The sequence below is a fragment of the Calonectris borealis genome, chromosome 15 (assembly GCF_964195595.1).
Source record: "Calonectris borealis chromosome 15, bCalBor7.hap1.2, whole genome shotgun sequence".
NCBI lineage: Eukaryota > Metazoa > Chordata > Aves > Procellariiformes > Procellariidae > Calonectris > Calonectris borealis.
The window spans coordinates 23,469,982-23,494,073 of record NC_134326.1 but is presented as its reverse complement, the minus strand read 5'-3'; the positions used below and the strand labels follow the sequence as shown (position 1 = coordinate 23,494,073).

General features: G+C 58.7%; 2 protein-coding genes across 2 annotated transcripts in view; one reads left to right on the top strand and one right to left on the bottom strand.

The window, feature by feature from the left end:
- RPS14 (ribosomal protein S14) overlaps positions 1-24,092 on the top strand; it is a 37,186-nt gene that overhangs the window by 3,425 nt on the left and 9,669 nt on the right. The window lies entirely within an intron of this gene.
- NDST1 (N-deacetylase and N-sulfotransferase 1) lies at positions 1,674-23,875 on the bottom strand. The gene is made up of 16 exons (XM_075164769.1): positions 23,804-23,875; positions 13,154-13,233; positions 11,089-11,988; positions 9,977-10,459; positions 9,673-9,760; positions 9,290-9,444; positions 8,064-8,249; positions 7,599-7,727; positions 7,247-7,429; positions 6,917-7,013; positions 6,642-6,765; positions 5,862-6,036; positions 5,460-5,630; positions 4,453-4,562; positions 3,462-3,564; positions 1,674-3,348 (listed from the first exon to the last, which is right to left on the bottom strand). Exons 3-16 carry the CDS (start codon positions 11,596-11,598, stop codon positions 3,229-3,231), a joined length of 2,634 nt encoding a protein of 877 aa, XP_075020870.1. The 5' UTR covers positions 11,599-11,988; positions 13,154-13,233; positions 23,804-23,875; the 3' UTR covers positions 1,674-3,228.

Below are 24,092 nucleotides of genomic sequence, written 5' to 3'. Positions count from 1 at the left end.
CCGCCCGGTTGGGCTGTGGCATGACCAGCATTGCCTGGCCCCATGCAAACAGCAGTCCAGGCACTGACAGGCTCCACATCCCTCCTGCAGCCGTCTGCCGCGGGGATTCACCAGCACATCGCCAAGCAGCCAGGGAGGATGTGGGACATGTTGGGACACAGATACAGGATGTGTCAGGACGTGGATACGGGACGTGTCAAGGCACGGCTGCAGGATGAATCGAGGCGCAGAGAGCAGCCCCCGGGGCTGGACCTGGCCCTGCAGCAGCTTGTTGCAGGCAGGAAAGCCAGCCCTCACCACAGCCACCACCACAGCCCTGCTCTCCCCTCCTGCCTGCAGGCTGGGGCTGCGGAGGGCCTGGAGCAGCCTTGGGCTCAGCTCTGTGGGACCCCCAGGAGGCTGCTGCCTCCCACTCGCTTCCCCACGCAGCCCCCAGCCCCCTGGGGGCTCATTGCCGGGCCGAGGCTGCCTTGGGGTCTCCAGTGAGTGTTTGTGGGACAAGGTCACAGCAGGGGCGGCCCCAGGGAGCCCCCAGCTGGGGAGGGGGAGCAGCCCAGGGGCACGGTGGGGTTTGAGCCCCAAGCGGGGATGCTGGCCAGGGCTCCTGCCAGCCGCAGTTGCCCAGGCCCTGGCCCTGGCCCAGCCCAGCCCAGCCCAGATTTTGCTGAGTTTGCACATTTTCAGCAGATGCAGAAGCTAGAAAACACCACCAGTGCCAACGCGGGCCATGGGTGAGGGGGACAGAGCCTTCCTGCCCCACAGCTCTCCTGTGGCCGTGGGAGGGTAGAGTCATCCTCATCCTCCTGGGGCCATCGCATAGGGCTGAGCTGGGCTCCTGGCCCCATTAATTAACAAGCAATTAACTCAGGGCCATGCTGGGCAGCAGCTGGTCCCACCTGGGGCAGCCTGGCTGAGCCCTGTTAGGTTGCACATCACCTGGGGCTGGATAGGGATGATGGGGGCTGGGGGCCAGCCCCGGGCGCAGCAGCACCGCTCCCTCCCGTGTTTGGGGACACGGGGAAGCAAACCACGGGGTAACAGCATAGGGTCAAAACTTAAGCACCTCCTTGTCCAGGCAGGCAGCCCAGGGGTGCAGTGGGCAGGCAGGCAGCTCCAGGGGGGCGGGCAGGCAGCCCATGGCTCTCCCCTTGCAACCCCCTCTCCTCCGTCCAGCGGCTCCTGCGGCACCACACATCGTTTGTCACTCCAACAGGTTCAAACAAACCTGGCTGGGATTAATTAGGCTCCGTCTTCATTTCCTCCAGCGCTTTGCAGGGGCCGGGCTGCAGAAGGCAGTGGGGAGGCAGCAGACGGGCGGGCAGGCTCTGGCAGGCAGGACTGGCTAATCAGGCAGGGGGGAGAAGGCAAGCAGGGATACCCCAGTCCCCCCCCCAAATCCCTGCCCCAGTGCTAACAGTCGTAGCTGGATGCTGTCCCAGCTGGCTGTGGGCCCTGTCCTGGGAACACAAAGCTGCGGGCGGCTGTGCAGCGCGGCCAGATCCAGGACTAGACGGCTACTGCCACCTCGTGCACAGAGGGCTGCTCCCATGCACACCCGTCCTCCCTAAATCCCCACAAAAGATGGGCCCAAAAGTCCCTGGAGGCAAATGGGACCCCCTGGGGGGAGGGCTGGATCCTGCCCGTGAGGAGAGAAACAGGCAACAACCAGCAAGTAAAACCAGAGCCCCCCGATTTATTAGCGGTTGGTTCAACAGGACCTTACAGCAGTGCCCGGGAGCCTCTCCCAACACAACCCCACAGAGGGGCAAAGGGGAGGTGCAGCCCCCCATGGCCCCATGCGCGGCTACAGGGGCTCCTGCAAAAATAATCAGGTGGGAACCCTGGCTGCCAGCGGGGCCTCTCCGTCACCCAGCATGAAACGCCGCGTTCCTCCCCCCGCTGCCCTGGCCCCGCTCTGGAGGCGAGGGCAGCATCCTGGGTGCCGCGTCCACCTCTGGCAGCAACTGCTGGCATCCTGCCTCCTGCAGAGCAGCACTGTCCGAGGGGAAATTTGGGCCCTTATCCCAGTAAACCCGTGATAGCTCAGTCTCGTTTGCCAGCCCCAGCAGCAAAACCCAGGGGACAGGATGGGGCGCAGGAGAGGCAGAGCTGGGACTGCAGCTCTGTACAGCACCACCAGTATAAAGACACGTCTCCGGCTGGGAAACCATCCCGTTTCCCCACTGACCTTCATCCATGTCACATGTAACAAACAAAGAGACCACACAAAACCCTCGGGGTTTAGGTACAAATTCTGGCACCAAAGAAAAACAACCCCCTGCAAAATGGGAACCAAACGAACCCTCCCCACCCCCCCACCCCCCCACTCCCCAACATTATTAAAATACTTTCGCTTTTAATATTCAAGAGGTTTGAAGTTCTCAGAATCCTTCCGATTACTGTTATCCCAACGTCCACCCTGTCCCCGAGGGCCAGCTCTCCTCTGTGCCGGGGGACACCGGGCGCCGCTCGGCTTTACCACAGGAAACCACGCATGTACAAGATCACAAAGGGGGGGGTTGGGGGGACGGGAGCGCAGCGGGGCCAGCACACCAGCCCCTGGTTCCTGCTCGGCCGCAGTCCCACCGCACTGCCCACGGAGAGGAGGAAGAGGTTGAGGAGTCTGAAAACGAACGGAGATGACAAAAGAAATCGCACCCGAGTCTTTGAATCAAAAATCCACCTTGTTCGCAGCTGTTCCAAGTACAGGTCAGGGGAATCTGGCAAATTCTCCAGCTTCCTGCTGCAGGCCAATGGCAGGAGCGGGTCTGGGTCCCTCTGTGCTTTGGGTCTCCACCAGCTCCGTTCTGCTGCTCCAGCTCAGCAAAGTCACCTCCAGCGTGCCCGGAGCGGCTCCTCCACCCTTGGACCAGGAGATGAGAGAAGGCTCTGCCGCTGCCCTCAGGCCCAGGGGGAGTCAGGGCCTGTTTTGGGCATAGAAAAGGGGAACTTGTGCCACTTGCCCGCGTCAAAGCAGGGTGGGAAGGGACCTCACCCACAGGTCCAGGAATTACAAAGGAAAAAAAAAAAAAAGAAAGAGGAACGGGTGTGGGGTAGGCGGAGAGATGGCAGCGCGGGGACCGCAGAGTCAGGCCGCTGCTCAGGCAGCCTCCGGCGCAGCTGTCCGCTCCTCGGGGTCTCCTCCAAGGTGGCAGCCGGGTATTGCTGAGGAAGGTCCCACCAGGTGCAGGCGTCGGCCCCGCTCGGGTATTGCTGGGTGGGCGGCAGCTACCTGGTGCTCTGCAGCTCCTCCCGCAGCCAGGTGGGCAGCGTCTGCCCCATTTTGTACAGGAGCTTGGAGAGCTCTATGTTATGGTCCCTGTAATAGTCCCGCAGGAAGGCGCGCGACTGCAACGGGAGAACAGATAGGAGGGTCAGGGGGACCAGCCCTCAGCCCACGACCAAGGCACAGCCCCCCGGCCCTGCTTGGGACCGTCCCAGGAGGCTTTCTGCATACTCACATCCGAATCCATCTCGGGGTACTTCCTCCCTTTGCTCTTTCCCAAGCATTTCATTTTCCCTCCATCCAGAAGCTGACACCAGAATCCTTTCTTTGGATCAAACCTGCAAAGTGACAGCTCTGCCTCATCCCTCTCGCCTCGCCATGCCTGCCACAGGCAAGCATGCTGCCCGACAAGCCCCGCTGCTGCCGAGCCCTGCACAGGGGGACTTCTCCACCTCTTTTTAATTCACAGCCCAGCTAACATCTCTTTATCGTCCCCCTGGTACAACAGGTTCTGCAGTTGCACAGTAAGCGGCCCGACATTCATTCATCACAGCATCGCCCTGCTGTGAGGGAGCACAGGGGTCTACGTGGATTTAATTATTATTTTCTGCAGCACCTTTGGCTCTGGATGCTCTCAGGAGCCCCATGGCACCTGGCTGCAGGCTCAGAGCGGCCACATATACAGGCAAGCCCAGCACAGAGGTAAATTATTGTTTTTCTAGGAGCTCTGGAGGCTCCTGCTTCCCATGGTGGGCTTTAATGTCTGGAAGGCTGAGGGTGGGGTGGCACCTGAAGAGGTGCCACACGGTCAGCAGCAAGAGCTGCTCTCTGCAGTGCATGCAGGAGAAGCCAGGGTGCCGGGGCTCAACACTATCACAAATGGCATGAATGCACTCCTGAACTCCACTCCAGGAGCCCAGAGCTGCTCCTGGGCTGCCCAGGGTGACACCACCATCCCTGCTGCAGTGCCTGGATAAGCACAGCAAAGCAGGGTTCTTGTTGAACGTTATTTCTGATTGCAGCTACCCCAGTGCAGGTCACAGCAACAAGGAGCTGCTGTTCCAGCCTCAGGTGAAACCCCGATCTCATCAAAACCAGCAGCAGCTCTGTAGTGAGCCCCAGAGCTGGGGGCTGCCCCAGGACAGCGCTGGGTGTCCCCAGGGGCATCCCGCTGCACTGGGAGCAACGGCAGGTTGGAGGAAGGAGAAGCGCGGGGAAGGACTCACGCCAGGGTCTTGTGGTAATCGATGAAGTTGGTCACGCTGAGGAATTTCTGGACTGTCTCCATCACTTTGGCAGGTTCCGTTCGGAGCAGCTTGCCATCCAGGACCAGGATCTGCAAGGAGCAAGGCAGGGCGGTGAGGTGCCACTAGCTCCCAGCCCTGCTCTCCTGGGGCACAATGCCGCCTTCACCGTACCTTTTGCCATCTTGGAGCCAAATTTGCCACCAGCCCACACAGGGTCCCCTTTTGAATGCTAATATGCCCCGGTGTTCACTTACACTCGGTGTTGGAAAATTAAATGCAAGTAAAAGCCAGGGCCAGGACCCATCCAGGACAACATCAGGGCTTCGGCTCAGGGCTGCCCAACCCACAGTCAGCAGGATTGCATCACAGCAATTATGCCAGAAGCAGACAACTAATAAACTTTATAAGGTTAAATGACTGTGGAAAAATCATTCAGGGACTGAGCCCGTACACTGCCAGCAGTGCTCCACTGTGCGGGTCACAGCAAGGCTGGCATCCAGCCCCCATTTCCCCTGCAGGCAGCTCAAACCACGGGCAGCTTTGCCTGCTATTTTTGTCCTTCTTCGATGTCACGGTGATACCAGACAGGACAGCCCCACGGGGGTCTGTGGCCAAGAGCAGCAGGCAAGCAGTGGGTGCCCCTGCAGAGCCACCCACAGCCCTCCATCCCACGGCCCCCTTTCAACCCTGCTTTGCCAGACTAGTAGAAGGACCTACCTGCCCAGGACCAGCACAAGGACATCTTTGTGCATCGTTCATCAACAACCTCACATGACAAGGGTTTCCTTCTTGCACAATATCTTCCCTCTGCCCCTTCCCCAAGTACTTTTACTTTTCCCCCCATGACTTTTAGGGTATAAGAAAAACAGCTCCCATGGGAGCACCCTCGCAGCTGACTTGGGACCAAGCTCTCTTCTCCCCACCGCCTTGCTTGGCAGCCCCCCCGGGATGCTGCCACTGTAGAAGTGGGGTGCTCCCATCCCTACCTGGTTGGCATGGTAGCTGTTCAGCCAGCGCTCGATGTGGGTGGCGTACCAGCCCGGCACCAGGCAGCGGTTCTGCAGGGTCCGGAGCTTCGGAGCAGCCTCAGGTCCTGCTGTGATCACCTCGTGGAAGGTGTATTTCAGGGCAACCGGGTCATCGTGAGCTCGCTGGTGCTGTCAGGCATGAGCAAGGCAGGTTGGTTCGTGGAGCAACCCAAATCCTGGACTGCTCACGAGGCACGGTGGCTTCCAGGCCACCATGCCGTGCCCTTGCACGTCTTGTTCAGCCAAAAAGTGCAGCGCCTGCAGCCACCTCACCTCCCAAACCAAGCTGGAGGGAAGCCCCTGGCCCACCACCCCACAGGGCTGCCCAAGCCGGGGGAGAGGCAGAGGTGGGAAGCTCACCTGATACCATGAGTAGGCTCGATCTGCAGGGTTGATGAGGATGGTGATGACTTTGGCCCTGGAGAGCAGGGCCGCGGCTCGCCGGGGAGCCACTTCTGAGTCAAAGTAGTTGGCACTTTTCTCGAAGTAGAAGTCAGAGGTGGTGTTGGAGGGGATGGGAAAGAACTCCATGTACCTGGGGGAAGCACAGCATGAGGCAGGCGGACGGGCGCCAAGAGACGTCCCCAGCACCCTCCCTCACAGGTGACATCTCAGACACTGTACCATGCACTAACCCTGCAGGGTCGCCCTGGGTCTGACACACTGCCTAGGGCTCCACAATCCCCTCCAGCCATTTCGGAGGGCCAGGCCTCACCAGATTCCCCAGGCAGACCCCGAAACCAGGGCGTAGCAGGTGCACACACATGCACACGGCTTCTGCCAAGGGCACTTCTGAGGCCCGGCAAGTGGCCTTTGTCTTCGGGACAACATTTTAGGGATAAACCATGGTGGTGTGGTGGTCTGAAGGCAGTGCGGCAGCAACCACCGCCAATGTTGGCTGCACCACAGACCTCCGCAGTAAGGCAAACTCCCTGACCGCCCAACAGAGCTGGTGCTGGCATGAGCACACCCTTGCAAAGGGCAGAGCCCACGCAGGATTCGTCCCACCTTGCAGCACCCAGGTGCCCTTTGCCAAGAGCCCGGTGGCTGCAAGGCTGATGAGAAACCCCATGGCATCGCTGCTCTGGTTCCCGAAGGAACCAGTGCTCCCAGCTCAGCCCCCGAGATGGGGAGACCTACCAATCGATGCCCTTGTGATAGTTGTGTCCATTGAAGAACTGTATCTCCTCGAAGGTCTCGGAGCTGGGGTAGTTGCTGCTCAGGTCCGGGTGCATCCCCAAGAAGAGATAAAGGGCGGTTGTTCCTTCGGACAAACAGAAAGCGAGAGCTGACTTGGGCCAAACCTCCCTCCGAGCTCTGCTTCAGGGCAGAAGGGCTGAGAGAGGCTCTCTGGGGCTGCACGGACCCGGCAAGCCTCCCAGCATGCTCACGGCACTGAGGGTGAAGGGAAACACCTGTTTTTTGGGGCCCAATGATGAGAAGCTTTGGGAATCGGTCACAGGTCTTTTCTTTGGACCAAATGTCTTTGTGACGCTTGTCTTCACAGGGATCCTGAAACGCACAGGGGGAGGATTAGAGACAGGGCAGCCTGGACGGGACCGCACACCACTGCTCAGCCCCCTCCAGCCCGAGCAGACGCACGGGGAGGCCATGCTGCTCAGCAGGCAGGGCAAAGACTGGGGTTATTTCCAGCTCTATGGGGCAAACTCCTTCCTGGCACCACCCGCAGAACCACAAAGAGGCCAAACACCTCCTATTCCCCCCATTCCAGGCACAAGGGCTACCTGCCACAGTGGGTCCTTCTCCTCAGAGAAGATCTGGAAGTATTTCTGTGCCAACTGCACAGGCGGCAGTGTCTGCAGCTTCAAGTTGGTCCAAGAGTTGAGGAAGCGGACCAGGTGCTTGAAGGTGTACAAGCCCAGGCGATCGTTGCCATAATTGGACAGGTGGGTCATGAAGATGCTGATCTGAAGTGGAGAGGACGGAGCAGGGGTTAGCAGAGCCTCACCCAGCAGCCATCCCATGCAAATAGCTCCCACGCTGGCCGAGGACGCTGAGGACACAGTGGCACCGGGGGACGGCTCTGCAAAAGACACCTGTCCGTCTGTCCCCAGGCAGCCGGACGGCAGTACTCACGGGGTTGAGAAGCACAGTCAGGAACAGTTCACCCCCGTTGATGATTTTGTCCAGCTCACTGGAGCCACCGGGGTACTCGTTGTAGAAGATGGTGTGTGTGAAGAGGCCGCAGGTTTGCCGGGGGAGTACCTGGGGCAGAAGAAAGACATGGATGAAGCATCCAGGGCTGGGTCCCCTTCCTCCTCCCAAACAAAAAGGGGGTCCTCAACCTCTCAGCGGTCAGGATTGGCTCCACTGCCCCTCACCACCTCTGACTTGAATCCTGATGCCCACAAAGGATGGAGGTGGACAGATGGAGAAGCCAAAAATTTTCCTCACACAAGCTTCCCCCACACAGGACGAGCAGAGGGCACAGCCCCCTCAAATCAAAGCATCTGAGCTGCCCAGAAACCACCCACCAAGGTTCTGGGTTTTGGTGGGGGAGGCAGAGGAGAGAAGCACCAGAGATAAAGCCTGGCCACCTACCATGATGCCATTGTGGATGAAGCCACGGCGATAGCGAGCAGGTTTCAGGTGGGGGTACTCCTCTGTGCTCGTCACTTTGATTGACCAAACCTGCTTCCAAGCTTCATACAACTGCACGTGGACAGGGTACACGCCCGAGTGGTGAGGGGCCACGGCATACCCCATGTCAGTGGGGATGCCATGCTCCTGCAGAGAAGAGAGCAGGGAGTGGGTGACCATGGAGACCCCAAAACCACAACGTCCCAAACCAATCTCTCCCCAAGGGACTGCCCATTCCCAACTACAAATAGTCAATTCGTGCCTCTGGAGAGCAACCAGGGCAGGGTTGTGCATGCACATCTTCTCCTAAACAGGGCTGTCTCCATGAAAAGGAGCCCAGCAGCAGATGTGCTGGGTGGACACTCGCTCCTCTGCTTCACGTGGGCCATCCTCATCCCTGCCATTTCTGCTGTCACCAACAAAACAACAGCAGCAAAGCTTTTCTGTGGAGAACGAAATACATCTACACAGGACTGTAAATTGGTTTATATCAGTAGATATAAAACAGCCTAGAAATTCTGAGCTGGACAACTGCCCATCCCAAGTAGGGATGGTCTGGTCTCTCTCTAATTAAGCACGTCTAATTATCAGACAATGAATTCAAGTTAGCCTGAAGATCCCTCTCTTCGGCTATAGGACCGAATTATTATTACTGGGTCCGGCTTTACTGGGTTTGGATTCAAGACAGCTGTGAGCAAACCAGTCGATCACAGCATGATCTGGTCTCAATGCTGGCTTTATCCAGGGCAGATAAAGGACGGTCCAAGAGGACGGACAACCTCTTACCAAGCTGAAGGTCAGAGCCTGCCTGTATAAACCAAACATGACCCTGACAGCTCGGCTTGCAGAGGGAGTTTCCACCAGCAGGAGCCTCCCGGCACATGGCACCACTCCAGGATCCTGCATCATTGCCCAGCACAGCATCAAACAGCGCCAGGCTGAGCACCCAACCCTAGGCTCAGTTAAAATCCAGCACACACCAACCCAAGCAGACACTTCCCCTGCAGAGCCATGGGTCAGACCTCCACATCCCCCATGGGTTGGACCCCCGCATCCCCCGATGCTGGGCGAGGCAGGAACAGCTGCAACGCAGGGAAGAGTCTCCCCTTGAATGGGCAACCCCGGCAGCTCGCTGCCTCCCATCCTCCCGCCACCACAAGCACCCCCACCGGCAGCATCTTACTCACGACAGCGAATTTCTTGTTTAACGTCATCTGCTCAGCGAGAACCGACTGGTTGTGGAAGAGGTGAGGCTGCATGTGGCTCCACATGTGGGGGAACCACCAGAACTCCCTCACATAGGACAGCAGCAGGTCGTCGCCTTCGTCCTCGGCATCGGTACCTGTGGGCATGATGCTCACCATCACCGCCGGGCACGCAGAGCCATGTGCGAGCAGCCAGGGCAGAGGGAGGGGGAGCCCCTCTCAGTGACCGGATGATGGGGGGCAGCAGGGTGGGATGCCCGAGGACCCTCCTGCAGCCGCAACTTCGGCCTCTTTGAGCACCAGTTTGTGCCTCAACACCAGCCATATGGCACAAACAGGCAAAGCAATGCCCTTGCCCTCCTCACCCGTGTGGAAGAATTTCCCTGAGTATCCCAGGTTGAAGGTGAAGTTCGGGATGTGGGTGCGCAGCTCATTCTGCGTGTCGAACAGTGCCTGGGAGTGGGGGAGAGAAAGCAAGACGTCCTCAGCATGCGGCCACAGGGATGGCTGCCACACCAAGGCGAGGACCCGTGTCCCCAAGAGCTTCATAGAGGGGCTCCCATTGTGCCAGGGGATGCTCTGGGGGCAGGAAAGCTCATCCCTGGAGCATCCCAGAGCACCCAGCCCCACGCATCCCCTGCCCACCCAGCCAGGACATCACAGCCGCACCTTGACATCTTCCACCTTCATGCGCGTGCCCTCCTTGCCAACAAAGATGTCGTCGATGTCCACCAGGATGTAGCGGTCGAGGGGCAGGGAGAGCCTCTTGCCCGTCAGGAAGGAAACAGAGTCCACGAAGACGAGCTTGTGCAGCCAGAAGTTGAGGTTGTTGCCAAAAAGCACCCTTTGGATGCCGTCGTGGAGGCCCAGGTCCTGCATCACGGTGGTGTGCAGTGCTGCATCCACACTCATGTGCGGGATGGACTCAGCTGACTTGGTCTTGGCCAGGAGGACTGGCTCGTAGGTAGAGTGGTTGGACTGGAAGACGGTCCAGTCCTCCCCAGGGAGCACGCCCTTCTCCACCTCACTGGGGCGCGTGATGTACAGCAGGGGCGACTTGGGGTTGATGCTGCAGTCCTTTAGCGCCAGGTTAGAGTGGAGGAAGAGGGGGAAGCCCTTCAGCTGGGCGCTCAGCAGGCTGTTCTCGTTGGCCTGCATGGGGAGAGACGGGAGCTAGAGGAGACAGGATGCCAGGGACGGAGGCGTTGAAAGACACACCAAGTGCCCAGCCTGGCTGTGCAGGCAGGGGCTCACCAGGGGCACCAATGGCCATGGTGAGGGGTTAGGTGGCTCACCACTCCTGGAGATCCAGGTGCTGGGTCCCCCCGCCTCCTCTCCTGAGCATGGGGCACCCTCCTCCCCTTTGCACACCCAGTCCTGCTCACATTCAATGTGCAAGGCCCCCGGGGCTGCGAGCCCTGGGCAGGAGAAGGGCAGAGGACTGCCAAGCAAAATACCTGCTCATGGTTTTGGTGAACCCCAGCAAAGGTCACGGCTGGGAAACGGGATGCTCAAAGCAACCGGGCTGGTCCCAGAGGTGTGTTTGTACCCCCAAAACATGCAGGAGCCACACAGCCCTTCCATGGGGAGAGGGCTAAGACGGTGCCCTCTGCGAGAAGCCTGCACCCCACACCAGGCTCCGGGCTGGCTCCACACCAACTCGGGCTGCCTGCAGAAAGCAATGGGAGGGCGCAGTCCCTGCAGGGCACTGGGCCCCCAGAGCCCCCCACTCACACCCGGCCTGGCCACGGGGTCTCGGTTCGCCTCACTCACCCCCTTACCTTGAAAAAGCCAATGATGCCCACACCGTACTCCACGCAGTACTTGTCCAGCAGCTCCCGGTTCCAGGCGTCCAGGTTGACGTACTTGAGGATGTTCTCGTAGATGATGAGGGCAAAGCGTCCCCGGTCCTTGTCGGTCAGCGTGGGCATGTCCCCCTTCCCCGGGGCGATCTCCGTCCTGTATTTGAAGCGACTCGACTCCAAAATGGCCACGATCTCCTGGCCCAGCTGGGAGTAGAGGCTCTCCACGAAGACCAGCACCAAGGGGTCCGTGCGGGAGGAGTCGGTCACCTTGAGGGTCTTCAGTGGCAGCAAGCGTGAAGGGGAGACCTTGGGCTCATCGCAGTCAGGCCCCACCACGTCCCCGGAGGGCTCCAAGCCCCTTTTCCACCCATATAAATAATATGCAGAGACGAAAACACTGAGCAGGCAGAAGGCAAAGAGCAGGAGCAACACCACCTGCGGAGAGAGCTGCCGGATACCCCGCCGGGCCCTGGCCAGCACAGTCATCCTTGCATCCACGGGGTGAGGTGGGGCCCCCCTCCCCTGCCCGCCCCCTCCCCTTGCAAGCCCCGGGGAGGGGAAGAAGCAACCAACCAACCAAAAAAAATAGGTAAAATAAAATTGAATACTACTAATAAATTAAAATACTAGCAGGCCGCCTGTGCAGGCTCTCTCCCCTTCCAGCAGTCCGGCGTCTCTCGCTGTCCGCTTCATGTCACCATGGCAGACGCACCGAGAGTCCCCTTGCTGAGCTGAAATCCCCACAGTGGTGGCAGTGGCAGCCCCATGGCCTCAGTGGGGCGAGGGGGCGGCGGGCGGCCTCGGCGTGGCTTGCGAGGGGCACGTGGGCATGGCGGCTCCCCAGGGCACCCTGGTCCCCCGGCTCCGCGCGATGCCCTGCGAGAGAGAGACAGGATGAGCAAGCAGGGCCAGTGTCAGTACCAACACTGCCAGTTTTATTTACGCCAGCACGGCGGCCCTAGCAGATCCCTCGGCGAGCTCACTGGCGTGCCAGGGCTTGCTGCAAGAGTGCCGCGAGCTCCCAACGGCGCTGGGGATAGGGCGGGAGTGCAGTGCGCACGCGTGCTGTGGGACCCCAGCTGTGGTGCATGCCCAGGGCACGGCAGCACCACCGGGGTGCAATGGGGGGAGCCCCTGGCCCCCCGCGAGTCCCCGTCGCACCAAGGAGCTGGAGAAGCAGCCCCACTCCACCTGTTTGCTGGGCACCCAGCAGGAGCCAGGCTGCGGCGAGGAGAACGGGAGTGCGGGGGTCCGAGCTCCCCACCGCCCAGGCTGCCTGGCAGGGAGGGACACGTGCTGGCCAGCTGGGCGGCATGAGGCCAAGCCAGGAGCCACCAGCCAACATCACTGAGACGCGCACGCGGGAGCGCCCACATGGAGCCGAAGAGACCTTGGGAATATTTTTCCCTTCCCTGTGAAAGGCCCATTTAAAAAAAGAAAAGAAAGACAAAAAAACGGATGGGTACTGCTTGCCAGGAGGTTAAGCCACACTGGTGGGTTGACACTGATGCTGCCAATGTGTTTAAGGAAAAAATAAAAGCGGTGGCACAGTGGCTTGCAGCACCATCCCCAAACCCACCACTAGTGCAAGGGACAAGGGCAAAGATCCAGGCTGCTCCCTGGGAAGAGCTCCCTGCACCCTGCTGGCATTGCGGCCGAGCACCCGCCCTACAGACACCAGCTGGGCATGTAACAGGATTAAACGTGGCCAGCTTAATGGTACCGTGGATTACAGGCTGGGGTTTGGCAGGGTAATCCTGTCATCCCTGCCCTTCCCTGCAGCGAGCCCCGCTCCAGGCTCCACTTCCCAACCCTGTCAGCACGATGCTGCTCCACCCGGACCCCGCACACGCTGCCGGCACCCAGCCTCCATCACAATCTCCACCACCCACCAGCAACCTCCACTGCCAGCTGTGCTGGGCATGGCAGAGCACCCAGTTTTATTGATTTGTAATTTCTCTTTGCGCACATGGACGATCTCCAGGTAGGACCAGGAGAGGATGTTCCTTGGCCCCCCCAGGTGTGGCCTGCCCCAACTCACTCTTTCCTCCCCTCCGACAGGGCTGGACCTTCAGCATCCCCAGGAGAACACCCTTTTCGGGGCAAGGCGCTTCTCCAGGTCTGAAAGGAGAAGCACACAGGGACATCGCTTTTAGGGATGAGCCCATGCAGATGGAGGCTCCCCTGCCTGGGTACCATCCCTAGGGATGCAGAGAGCCGGGTCTGCGTTATCAAGTATCCCAGCCGTGCCATCCCATTCCCCCTCCATTTCTCTCATCTTTTAGGAGCAGTGGGTGCTGGCAGCCACATTCCCATGGTTACGGGTGGGGAAGTGACAACGAGCAGGTTTGATGCCAAGCACCGGAGCTGGTGGCTGACGGGCAGGACGGCGCGTCCATCCTCATACCACCCACCACAGCAGACGGGAACAGGGCCCTGCGCCCACATCACCTGCCATTTCCAAGGGGGCTTCATTAGTCCATCCTCCTCCAAGAGCTTTTAATTATAGTACTTAGTGACCAGGCTTTGGAGACAACATTTCGGGCAGACACCAGCTGACTCTCCCTGGGGAAGGAGGCTGCCACGTCAAAGCGCAAAAGCAATGCCTGCCCAGGCAGGGGGCCAGTGCCTGACCCCCGGAGCAGCCAGGTGTGAGCTGGGGCTGCGGCAGGCAGCGTCCTGCCCCAAAACCCCCACCAAGGCAGAGAGCAGGCAGGAATCCTGCTCTGCCGGTTTGCTGCCAGAGCAAACCCTCTGCGGGGAGGATGCTGAGGGGTTTGGGGTGATGCTGGGAGCCGGGGATGCTCCTGCTCAGGGCTTTGCCCACATGAGCACGCTGCCCAGCAAACCCCTGCACGTCCCCGGCAGTGGTGGGAGAGCTGACAGCTCCACCCTGGAGAAGGAAGCTGGTTTAGGTCCAAGAGCACAAAACAATTTCTTGAGACCAACAGCTTTTCTAAAACAAAAAGGGAAACACGACGGTAAAATAGAAAAAAACCCACAAGAGCTGACAAGGTGAAGCCAGAGTCAAACTTCCTTTCAACCTGATTTTTAGAAGCTGCTCAGGTGCCTTTTAAAACCACAGTGGTTATTTAAAAGGCACCAGCTGGAAATGTCAGCCTGAGTCCCACACGCAGACCTCAGGCCCCCAGAAGCACTGTACGGCGCCAGCGGGCTCCCATCGCACAGACTGTGCTCAGCCACAGCTGCACAACAAGGACCACAGGAGAAAGAGCCCCAGAAAAAGCTGTTTTCTCGTGGGTTTCTGAGCAAAGCCCTGGCCCAGGCTCCGCTGGAAAGGAGGCTCGGTGAGGAGGCTTAGCCACAGTGCTCTTAACCCGGCTGCCCTGACAAACATAATCAGCATCCAAGAGGCTTTCCCGGTGCAGCCGGGAGCCCGGAGCACTGCCCTGGGGCCAGATCTGACCCCGGGGTAGGCAGGGAGTGCAACCCACAACCAGTGGCCGGGGAAGCCCTTTACTATCAGCACTTCAAATCTAAGACAGCTGCAGGAGGAAGGGGAAAACGGTTGAAAAGCTTTTCTAAATCCATCCCCCAGTGCGGTTTGGGGGCTGCGGTTTCCCCCTGGCCAGAGTTATTGGCCACAAACGCTCCCCTGCACCCCAGAAAGCCAGAGGAGCACCAGAGGGGACAAGAGGGGATGAAACCATCTTCGTCAGCTGCTTGCAACGCTCTTCCTCTAACCTCCGGTGGGATTTTGCAGGGATGCAATGGGAGGATTTAATATAAGCAAGGAAGTGCAAGCAGATCCGGAGGAGAGGGAAGGGTCGGCGGTCCAAGCAGACAACCGCAGCAGGGTTTGATTTATCGGGGGATGCAATAGGTCCAGCCGCAGGTGCAAGCAGTGAAGATCAGGCAGTTCACAAGTCCCGCTGTCGAATAAATCAACTGTCCCAACACCACAGCCCAGGGATGGGAGGTGAGCTCAAAACCATGGATGTGACACGGCAAGAAACTGCTCATGCATCTCCCTCGCACCACTTTGGAAAGGGCTGCAAGGGAGCGAGCGAGCATCCACCTTCAGGGAGAAGAGACCCCAAGACCTTGCATGCACAAGGACCCCGACCCCTGACTCTAGTAGCTCACAGATCCCCAACATTCAACTCACAGAGATGGGGCCACATCCTAAATACCGCAGCCAGACGGGTCATCCTGCTACTCTCCTGCTGGCACCCTTCGGGTGGGCACCCCTGCTCCTCACTCCTCATCGTCACAGGGAGAGCCCCACCATGCCGGCACCGCTGGGTAATCACCTCATCACGGCCACACCAGCTCCACTTCTCCACGTAAGCCAGCCCTGGGGGTTAAGCCTGGATGGAGAAGGATTTAGAGGCAGGATGCTAAATTGCCTTGCCCAGCTCAGCAATTTGCAATCACTTCTGCTTGCTCCAACGCTTCCCCTCCCGCCTCCAACCACTGCAGGGGATGTGACCGGCTCGGCCCCACCGACGCAGCTGCTTCGTCTCCCACTCGGACATTTGATGGCAAAAGGCTTCTGGAAGGTCAAATTCAGCCAGGCTGGGACCTAGGTCCCCAGCGAGGCGACAGCGCTCAGCCCACCATGCCTGCAGTCTCTCCCACGCCTCACGCATCCCCACCAGCACCCTCAGTAATCACTAACTGGTGCCCTGCAGCCCCAGGAATTGCGGACTACCTGTAAAAGATGCACAAAAGGCAGCTGAATTATTATTAATAGGTTTAAGTTCCCTCTAGAGGGAATCCCCTTCACTCCGCTGGTAATATTTAGAGGGCTGCAGATCTAAAACCACTGAGCTAAGCACGTCCTTAGAGAAGAGATTACTGCCACCATATTATTCAAGAGACAATTGCAAGCTTAAGACAGGGGAGCTTTGAAAATGAAAAAGTAACTGGTGTGAAAAACCTGCCTTTAAACACTTACCTCTGCATTGCTGCCTTTATCAACTTGAACAGCAACAATCCCAACTGCAACTGGAAACATCTGCAAAGAGTTGGAAGTACTGGCATGGGGGAAGAGTCATCACAAGGTGCAAAGGACCACTGCCTGTCCCTGTCCCTGTCCCCGTCACCTCCCTCCCCAGCCAGGGCCGGATCCACTGGCCAAGAGAAGGCACAATCAGAAGGAGATTAACTCCTTTGCTTCGGTGCGTGGTGGTGTAACGATACGCACCGGTATCAAAGCACAGGAGGCACTGGGTCACAGCTCCCTGCACATCCGTCCTCTGAGGTGCTCCTCGAGCAGGGACCAAAGCCCTGCACCAGAGGGGATGAACCCGGCATAAAAGCTTCAACTGCTGCAAAACTGGGGATTTTCCTGGCGATCCCCACTTACTCACAGCCTGGGCAAGCCAGGATGGGCCCAAAGAGACACGGATGGAAGAAGGAGCTGTACGGATGTCCAGCTGCCTCCTGCCAAGCTGCAAACCCAGGGTGTCCAGGCAGGGGAGAGGGATGTCAAGCAGATGGAGAGGGGAAAAGGAGCAAAAGGACAGAAATGAGCAGAAACGAGCTTGTCCTGGCTGCCTGCTCTCGCCAAGGCCGCTCGTGTGCCACCGGGGCAGTTTTATAATGCCAGATAAGGAGCGTCTTGGTGGTAGATTACACGGGCTGCTTAAGCGCTTTGCAAACAGGAGTTACAACACGCCAGGGAGAAAAACACCCTGCTGCTGGCAGGGGGACAGCCCCAGTGCCGCTTTCCTAAGGACACCAGCGTTTCCCAAAAGGTGCAAAACTAAAGAAGGAAAATGGCAGCTCTGGCAGCTGCCCTTGGGACAGGCAGGGTCAGGCAGCCATCAGTGCTACTCCCACCCCAAACCCACCCGGCTTGGCTTCTCCCCACCATGCACAGGCTGGACAGGAGCAAACACAAGGGAATATCAGGAAAATTTGTCCCTAATTTATTTAAGGTCTGGAGCATTTGCACCCCAGGGGGACTTCAGCAGGAAAATCCTCCCTTTTTCTCAGCACTTTATTTAAGATCTGATTACAAAGTCTGGCCAGAAATGAGCAGTCGGAGCATCCACCTGAATTGCTGCTGCCGAACGAAGTTTACCTTCTGGAAATAAAACTCTGGCTCCGACTGCCCACCACCTACCCGCTCCTGTGGAAAGAAACCAAGAAACCAAAAGCGGTCAAAGATTTTAATGTAAAAAAAGTTATTTCTGGCCGAAGTGCCGAGCTCTGGAAGAGATGTTTTTCAGCCAGAAAGCCCTATTAGCACTTCAGTTTTAGTGGAAAAGATAAAAGTAATGTTCTCCTCGGGTTTTCTTCAAAAAAGCAATCATGAAAACAGTTCTTTCCCTGCAGAGGGATGGAAAGGCAAGGTTCGGCGTGCAGCAAATCGCTACAAACATTTGCTGAATTTTTAGGGGAGAAAAAACCCAAACAAATGAAAAAAACACCCCAAACCCTAAAGAACTGGGTGAGGTTTCTGGAAGCCCGTGATTAAAACTTCTTCCATGGCAGAGCAGCAGGCAAGCCCAACCCCACATCTGAACCCCACTCCCCAGGTCCTGCCCCTGCTAATCCCCGTCTCCCAGCCCCTTCCCCAGCTCCGAGGTGCCGCAGCCCCCCGCCAGCAAGGCTGGACAGAGGAACCCCCTGGGGAGGTCACCCCACTTCTGAGCCTTAGGCACCGGTGGCTGGAAGGTGGCACTGGTGGCTGCCACCCCCCTTGTCCCCAGCACCCTGATCTGGAAGAGCACCTCTCCACACTCCCCCTCATCTCCCAACACCCACATGAAATCAGTCTCCTCCATAAACTAGGCCAGCAATTAGCAGCAGTCATTAGCTTTCCTACGCCCCAGGGATGCCAGGCTGGGCAGTCGATCCCCTGGCAGCGATGCTCCCTGACACTGTCCCGACCGAACACCCCATGGCCAGGTTATGGTTCGGGCCGTGCCACTGCCTTCCCACAAAAAAGCCAGAGCCCTTCGCAGGTTGCTCCTCTTCACGAGTATTTTTTGCCCTTGAATCCTCGGGAACAGCCTTGCTCTGGAGGAAGCAGAGCTGGGGGAATTCTCCCAAACCTTAATTGAAAGCGGCGCTTAACGAGGAGAGTTTCTTTTGTCTGTTAATTGAAACAGGTTCTTACTGACAAAACTCTTCATGAATTTTAAGTGGGTTTGCAGGGGTAGGGGGGGAAATCCACTCAATGAATCCAATTTTCCTGCTTTGAAATGTGCCGTGTTAGTTCCTGTGGCTCTCCAAGTGCCCAAGAGCTTTTCTAGGATGAGGGGAAAATAATCTTGTGTGAATTTTTATATTTCGCTGCAGCGGCAGCCTGCACTCTCACTCACTGCAGGTCGTACAGGACTCCTCCCCAAAAAAACCCCCGACTGAACCACCTTCTGCTGCCTCCAACACTTTGCTTGGCCAGATCTTCCCCGGAGAGATGCTGGTCCTGCCATGAGTGCAAAGGTGATGCTCGATCATTGAGAGCTGTGGGGCAGCGATTCCCCCCCCTCGGCCACGGCAGTGCTGCGAGCCCCGCAGGATGGGCCAGCTGCTTCGTTTCTTGACAGCGTCCCACTATGGGGAATTTGAAGTTGCTAGGACAGCAGCTCTGTCCTGCCATGGAAGAACCACCAACTGTTCTGGGGAGCACAGGCTGCCCTGCTGAGTGCCAACCCATCCCCAAAACAGCACTTCTGCAAAGCAGCATCCATAAAACCACAGCGTGAACCAGCTCACGGAGAACAACCAACTGGCCGGCACCTGCATTTGGGAGAAATGCCTGCAAGGATGGAGCTGCTCCCTTCTCCCAGGGGCTCCCAAGGATGCTTCTGCTGGACTGCATCCCAAGGTTGCCCCAGCTGAGCCACAGCCAAACTCCGCTTCCCCACAGTCTGCCAGGACAGACCCCACTGGGAGCCCAAAGCATCCGTGGGGCTGGGTGCTGACATTGAATTAGGAGGCAGGTAAGCGCCTGCTGTGAGCATGGGCATGCTCTGGCGACGGCTCCTGGGCTGGCAGGTCCTTTGGGGAAGGGCCGGGCAGCAACTGACGCACGGGCGGGTTGCTCCTGGGGCCGGCACTCTCCAAGGTCGCGGCCAGGCCAGGCGGAGGTCAGATCTTTTATTAGACCAACGGTCACAGTTGGAAAAACCGACACGTTTTGGGCGCGCAGGCATTCCTTGGGCCCAAGAGCACATCTGTTTTTTCCTAAAGGTATTAGTTAGGCTAATAAAAGACATTACCTCTGCACGCAAACTTTGCCATCCTTAAAAAGTACCAGAGGCTGCAATGCTCAGCAGCGCAGGGGAAATGCGGAGAGCAGGAACAGGCGCAGAATACCAGAGTCACTTGCAAGATCCGTTTTGTTTTCACTGTCTAAGACACCGCTGGTAAGGCCCACGTTTGCCCCCCACAAGCGCAGCATCGGGGCTGCTGGCACCCAAGTTGCCTCTTGCCTCCCCGATTTCCAGATCCTTTTCTGAGGTTGCACAAACTAAGCAGCGTTTCCCCGGGAAGCCTGTTGCTTTAGTTTACCTGCTCCCAGGCTACAGCATCAGCCCTGTCCTCTCCTTCTCCTCTGCAGGAGCTCAAGGCAAAGCAAACGCTCGAGGAACCAACCTCTGATGCCCCACCTGCCCCTCCATCCCAGCACTGCACTGCCTGCCCCACACACACACGTTCACGGTTTCAGCTGGCAAGAGCTAATAAACCACTGGTAACCTGTGCTGCTTCACCTCGCACCGGCCAGCTGGGCCAGGGGACTGCACCACTCCTGGCCTCTCTACCTGGGGACATTCCCCACTCAGGTGGGCTCCCATGTCCCCATCCAGCCACCAGGCAAAGCATCCCCATCCCATGCCAGGTACCACACACGGCCTCCCTCCCTCCCGGCCTCGATTCCCCTCCCCGACGTAAATCCACAAGGCCAGCAGTGCACCAGCGCAGCCAAGGGATGAATCGAGGCTGCTGGAGATATAAAATGGCCTGAGCCGTATATTTAGACTTCAGGCATCGATAGCATTTTGCAGCCATATTTCAGGACTGAGCCATTAACCCTTTTTAACGCATCCCTTTTTTCTAAGCCAGTACCACCACTTCAGGCTCCAAGCCCTGGGGTTGCAGGGCTGTATAAAGCTGTGAAGAAGCAGACAGTGGTTGGGAAGGAAGGGGGATACTCTGTGAGATCCTGACAAGTAGCCGGAAGGCATTTGGGTTTTGCTGAGGCCAAGGCATGGGCGGCAGAGCCAAAGAGCAGCAACCATGCAGAGCCAGCACACTGTCCCAAGGAGCGGGCACACCCTGGGGGCTGTCATCCTTCCACACGATACACAGAGTTGTTGGGTGAGACACGTCTCTCCACACGGCAGAGGGAGCTGAGAGGGACACCCCTCGCTGTACATCCAACCCTCAACATGCCCAAGCCAAAAGAGACACTTCTTCCCCGCTTTACATCATTGATGAGATTTCCAAGACGTTTTGAGTCCCCTGTCAATGACAGGGCAGAGCCCCTGGGAGACAGTCTCGGTCTCTCCAAGACAACCTGCATCTCCAATGCTTTGGACCAGACTGAACCCCAGGCACGCCCCCCTCTTAAATATCAGGGCAGCTCCTCCTGGGACACCCCACATTCAGGAATCTCTTGACCTTCCTACACCCCTCCAGGAAGGCTCAGACCACCTGAAGGTAGCACTGAGGATCTCAGCCCCTTCCCTGGGCAGAGGGCTGCTGCTTTTGGGGAGGAGACATGGCAACCGAGGCGCTCCCAACGCCAGCCCCCTCGCCTCCCGGCCGGCAGTCACATTCGGGATTTATAGCTCGATATTGATTTGTCTTCTGCAAGCTCTGCCATTACAGCCGGTGGCTTTTGCAGGAAAACAACATGAATCATAAGCTACAGGCCGCCCTCTCCCCGCGTCCACGCTGTGTGACTCACCAAGCCCTTCCAGGGGTCCTGGTGCGAGCGCTGCCCTACTCCTCCACACCTGGGGACGGGCGCAGAAGGGGGGGTGCAGGGGGCACCATCTCCTGTAGGCACTTGGGGACTGAGTCGTCACAGCCCCGAGGTTCGTGAGGTGGTCTCCAAGAAAGCAACATCATGATTTCCCTCCACCCCGGTCCTCCTTCCCCTGTCTCAGGCTCCAAAGCCACTGGCACATGCATGACGATGGCACATTGTAAAAATGCACAAAGCAATGCCACTACCTTGGCCAAAAGCACACAAGGAAGCCAAGTGCATTCCTGAGGTCCTAAAGTGACTTCAAGAGCAGGGCCAGAAACATCAGCGAGATGGACCGGGAACCCCAGCTCTCAGTGGCCATGAAGCAATTGCAAAATATAGGAGCTTAATATCTTGTTTCTCTCTCTGCCTTAAGTCCTAACCTCATTCTAGCAGGCTCTACTTCAACAGCTAAAAATAAAAAACCAACTCAATAAGGTACATCTAGGAGGTAAAATTCCACAAAACCCCTTTTAAGCAAAGCCCTCCATGACCCTGCCCCACAGCACGAACAGCCAAGAGAGCACCCGGCCAGAAGCCCCTGATACGGGATGCTCGGTGGGACCATGGCCCTCTGTCCCCAGTCCAGGCACCCAGAGATGCCCCCAAAACCAAACCTGGTTATAAAAGCCAGAGCCGGCAGGCGGAGAGGGGCAGGCAGTGCCAGTGACACTCTGCAGCAGGGACATGCTCAGCTGTGCAATACTTCACCATGAAACGCTACTGAAAAAAATATTAATCATTCCCTCTTCACTCCAGCCTAGTCTTTGACTTGTGAGGCATCTTTTTTCTTCTGTTTAAATTACCACCAACAGCACATTAAGTATGTTCTGTTCTAGAGTACTGACAGTGCTGCACAGAAAGAAAAGAGGGGAAAAAAACCAAAACAACCTTTAAAAAAGTCTGTTTGGCTAGGATGGGTTTTCCATCCTCACCGAAACACAACCAGACCAGACCCACCAGCTTCCCAAAGGCACAGGAAGCAGGAAAGGCTTCACGTGCGTGAGCCTTCCCATCAGCATCCGTGCCCCGTGCCGGTGGCTCCAGGCAGGAATGGAGGAATTTGGGGGCTGCAGCCGGCAGGGTAGCATGACATGCTCCGGGGCCGAGCGAGGTGACCCTGCAGGGTGGCTTGGGGACCAGCACCATGGTAACGCAGAAGGTCCTCGCTTCCCCACACCCATGCACGGATGCCCCAGGCACAGTGGGGTATTGGGAAACACGGGCATCGCCATCGCCTTTGCTGTCCTAGCCGAAAAGGAGCACCAACATGGGCGAAGGGAAGATGCTCGCCCAACCTGCCAGAGGCCAGTGAGGTTGGGGCTTTTTTCCTGCCGTATAAAGCCCTGCACGTTTTTTCTATTGTTTAATTTCCTTCTTCTCCACCCACAGCAAGTTCACTCTGAAGCAAGGAACTTATTTCCTATTGAATTCATCCTGGTTGTTTTATTTGGAAAAGGACGACTTCCTCGGCCATAGTCCCCGTGAGCAGCTGAGAGGAGCAGGCACAGAGCCGCTCGCCTCCCCAGCTGTGCCAGCCCAGCCCTGGTAAAAAACACTCTTGAGACTAAAGTAACAAAGATGCTGCTTTGCTGCAGGAAGACCTGCTGTTTCAAGGCTGTCGGTGACAAAGCTGTGTTGCAAGGAGCCAGCTTCCCAACCCTGTGAGTGCTGGTAGTGGGAAGAAGACCAGCCCCACAATGTGCTGTGGCGGCAGCTGGCCGGGACAGCGGGAAGGGAGAGCCCTGGCGTTGGGATGCGATCGCAGGGCTGGGAGCGAGCACCAGTCTCCAAGGGAAGCAGAGCCTTCCAGCTGATGCCGAAAGGTGGCCAGGCTGGCACAGCTTCTGCACCGCCAGGCATCACGGGCTGCTCCCATCAGCAGGGGACAGTCTGCCTGTGCAGCGGTGGAGGCAAAAAGCAAAAGACTTGGGGGAAAAAAATAAATACAGCTATGCACGAAAGGCCCAGGAGTTCACTGGTGGCTGCGTAAATGCTAGGACCTCTTCCAGAGGGAGTGATAAGGTGCTTTACGGGGACTCCAGCCAGACCGGACAAGCCGTGCTGTGCAAACGGTGTGCACCATCAAACTGGCTCTTGGCCACACTCTCCTGATCTCCTTCAATCCTTTATTAACTAACGCCACTAACGCTCCTCCAGAGCAGGGACGCTTTAGGCCTTGCACCCCACGCCCTCAGCGCTCGTGCTGCAGCCTGGCCCCGACAGCATCCCTGCCTGCTGCACGGCGGTGCCCGACGCCCGGGTGGGGTGCCTGGGCAGCGCTGGGGCGAGGGCACCCCCGGCCGCCCCGCACGGCTTCGCGCACCAGAGCAGGGATGGGTGGGAAGATACGGGGGGACGTGAGGCCTGATGGAGCCGAGGGCTCGCGGGGCTGCTCGGGGCGAGGTGGGCTCTGCGCCGGACCCCTCACTCGGCCGCCCCGCTCCGCCCCGGGCAGGCCCCGCCGGACCCCCGGCCCCGGCCGGCTCCTCCCCAGGGGCACCGGGCAACCTGCCGAAAGGAAGGGGAGGGGAAGGGGAGCGTTAGCGCGGGGGGGAGCCGCCGCGCCCGGGGGGCGAGCAGGGCGGCGGGGCCCGGCTCTCCCGGCCCAGCTCCCCCCACCCCGGCCCGCCCCGCCAGCGACGCAAGGCCCGGCGGGTCCCGGCCCGCGCTGCCGCCCAGCGGGGCCGCCCTTTGTCTGCGCCGCCGCCGCCGCCTCCCGCCCCGGTCGGCCCGTACCTGCCTGCCCGGCCGGGCCCGCGCCGCTCCGCCAGGCCGCCGCCGCCACCACCGCCCGCTCCGCTCGGCTCCGCTGGGCCCGGCCCCGCTCGGCGCGTCCCGCCCGCCGCCCCGGCCAGGCCCCGCCCCGCCGCCCGGCCCGGCCCGGCCCCCCGCCGCCCCCGGATAGGCCCCGGCCGGGGAGCACCGCCCCGGGGGCTGCGCTGGGGTGCCTGCCCGGGCGGTGGCGGGCGACGGCGCGGCCCGGGAGCGGGGGCTGGGGGAGCGGGGTGGCAGCGCTGGGCGCCCC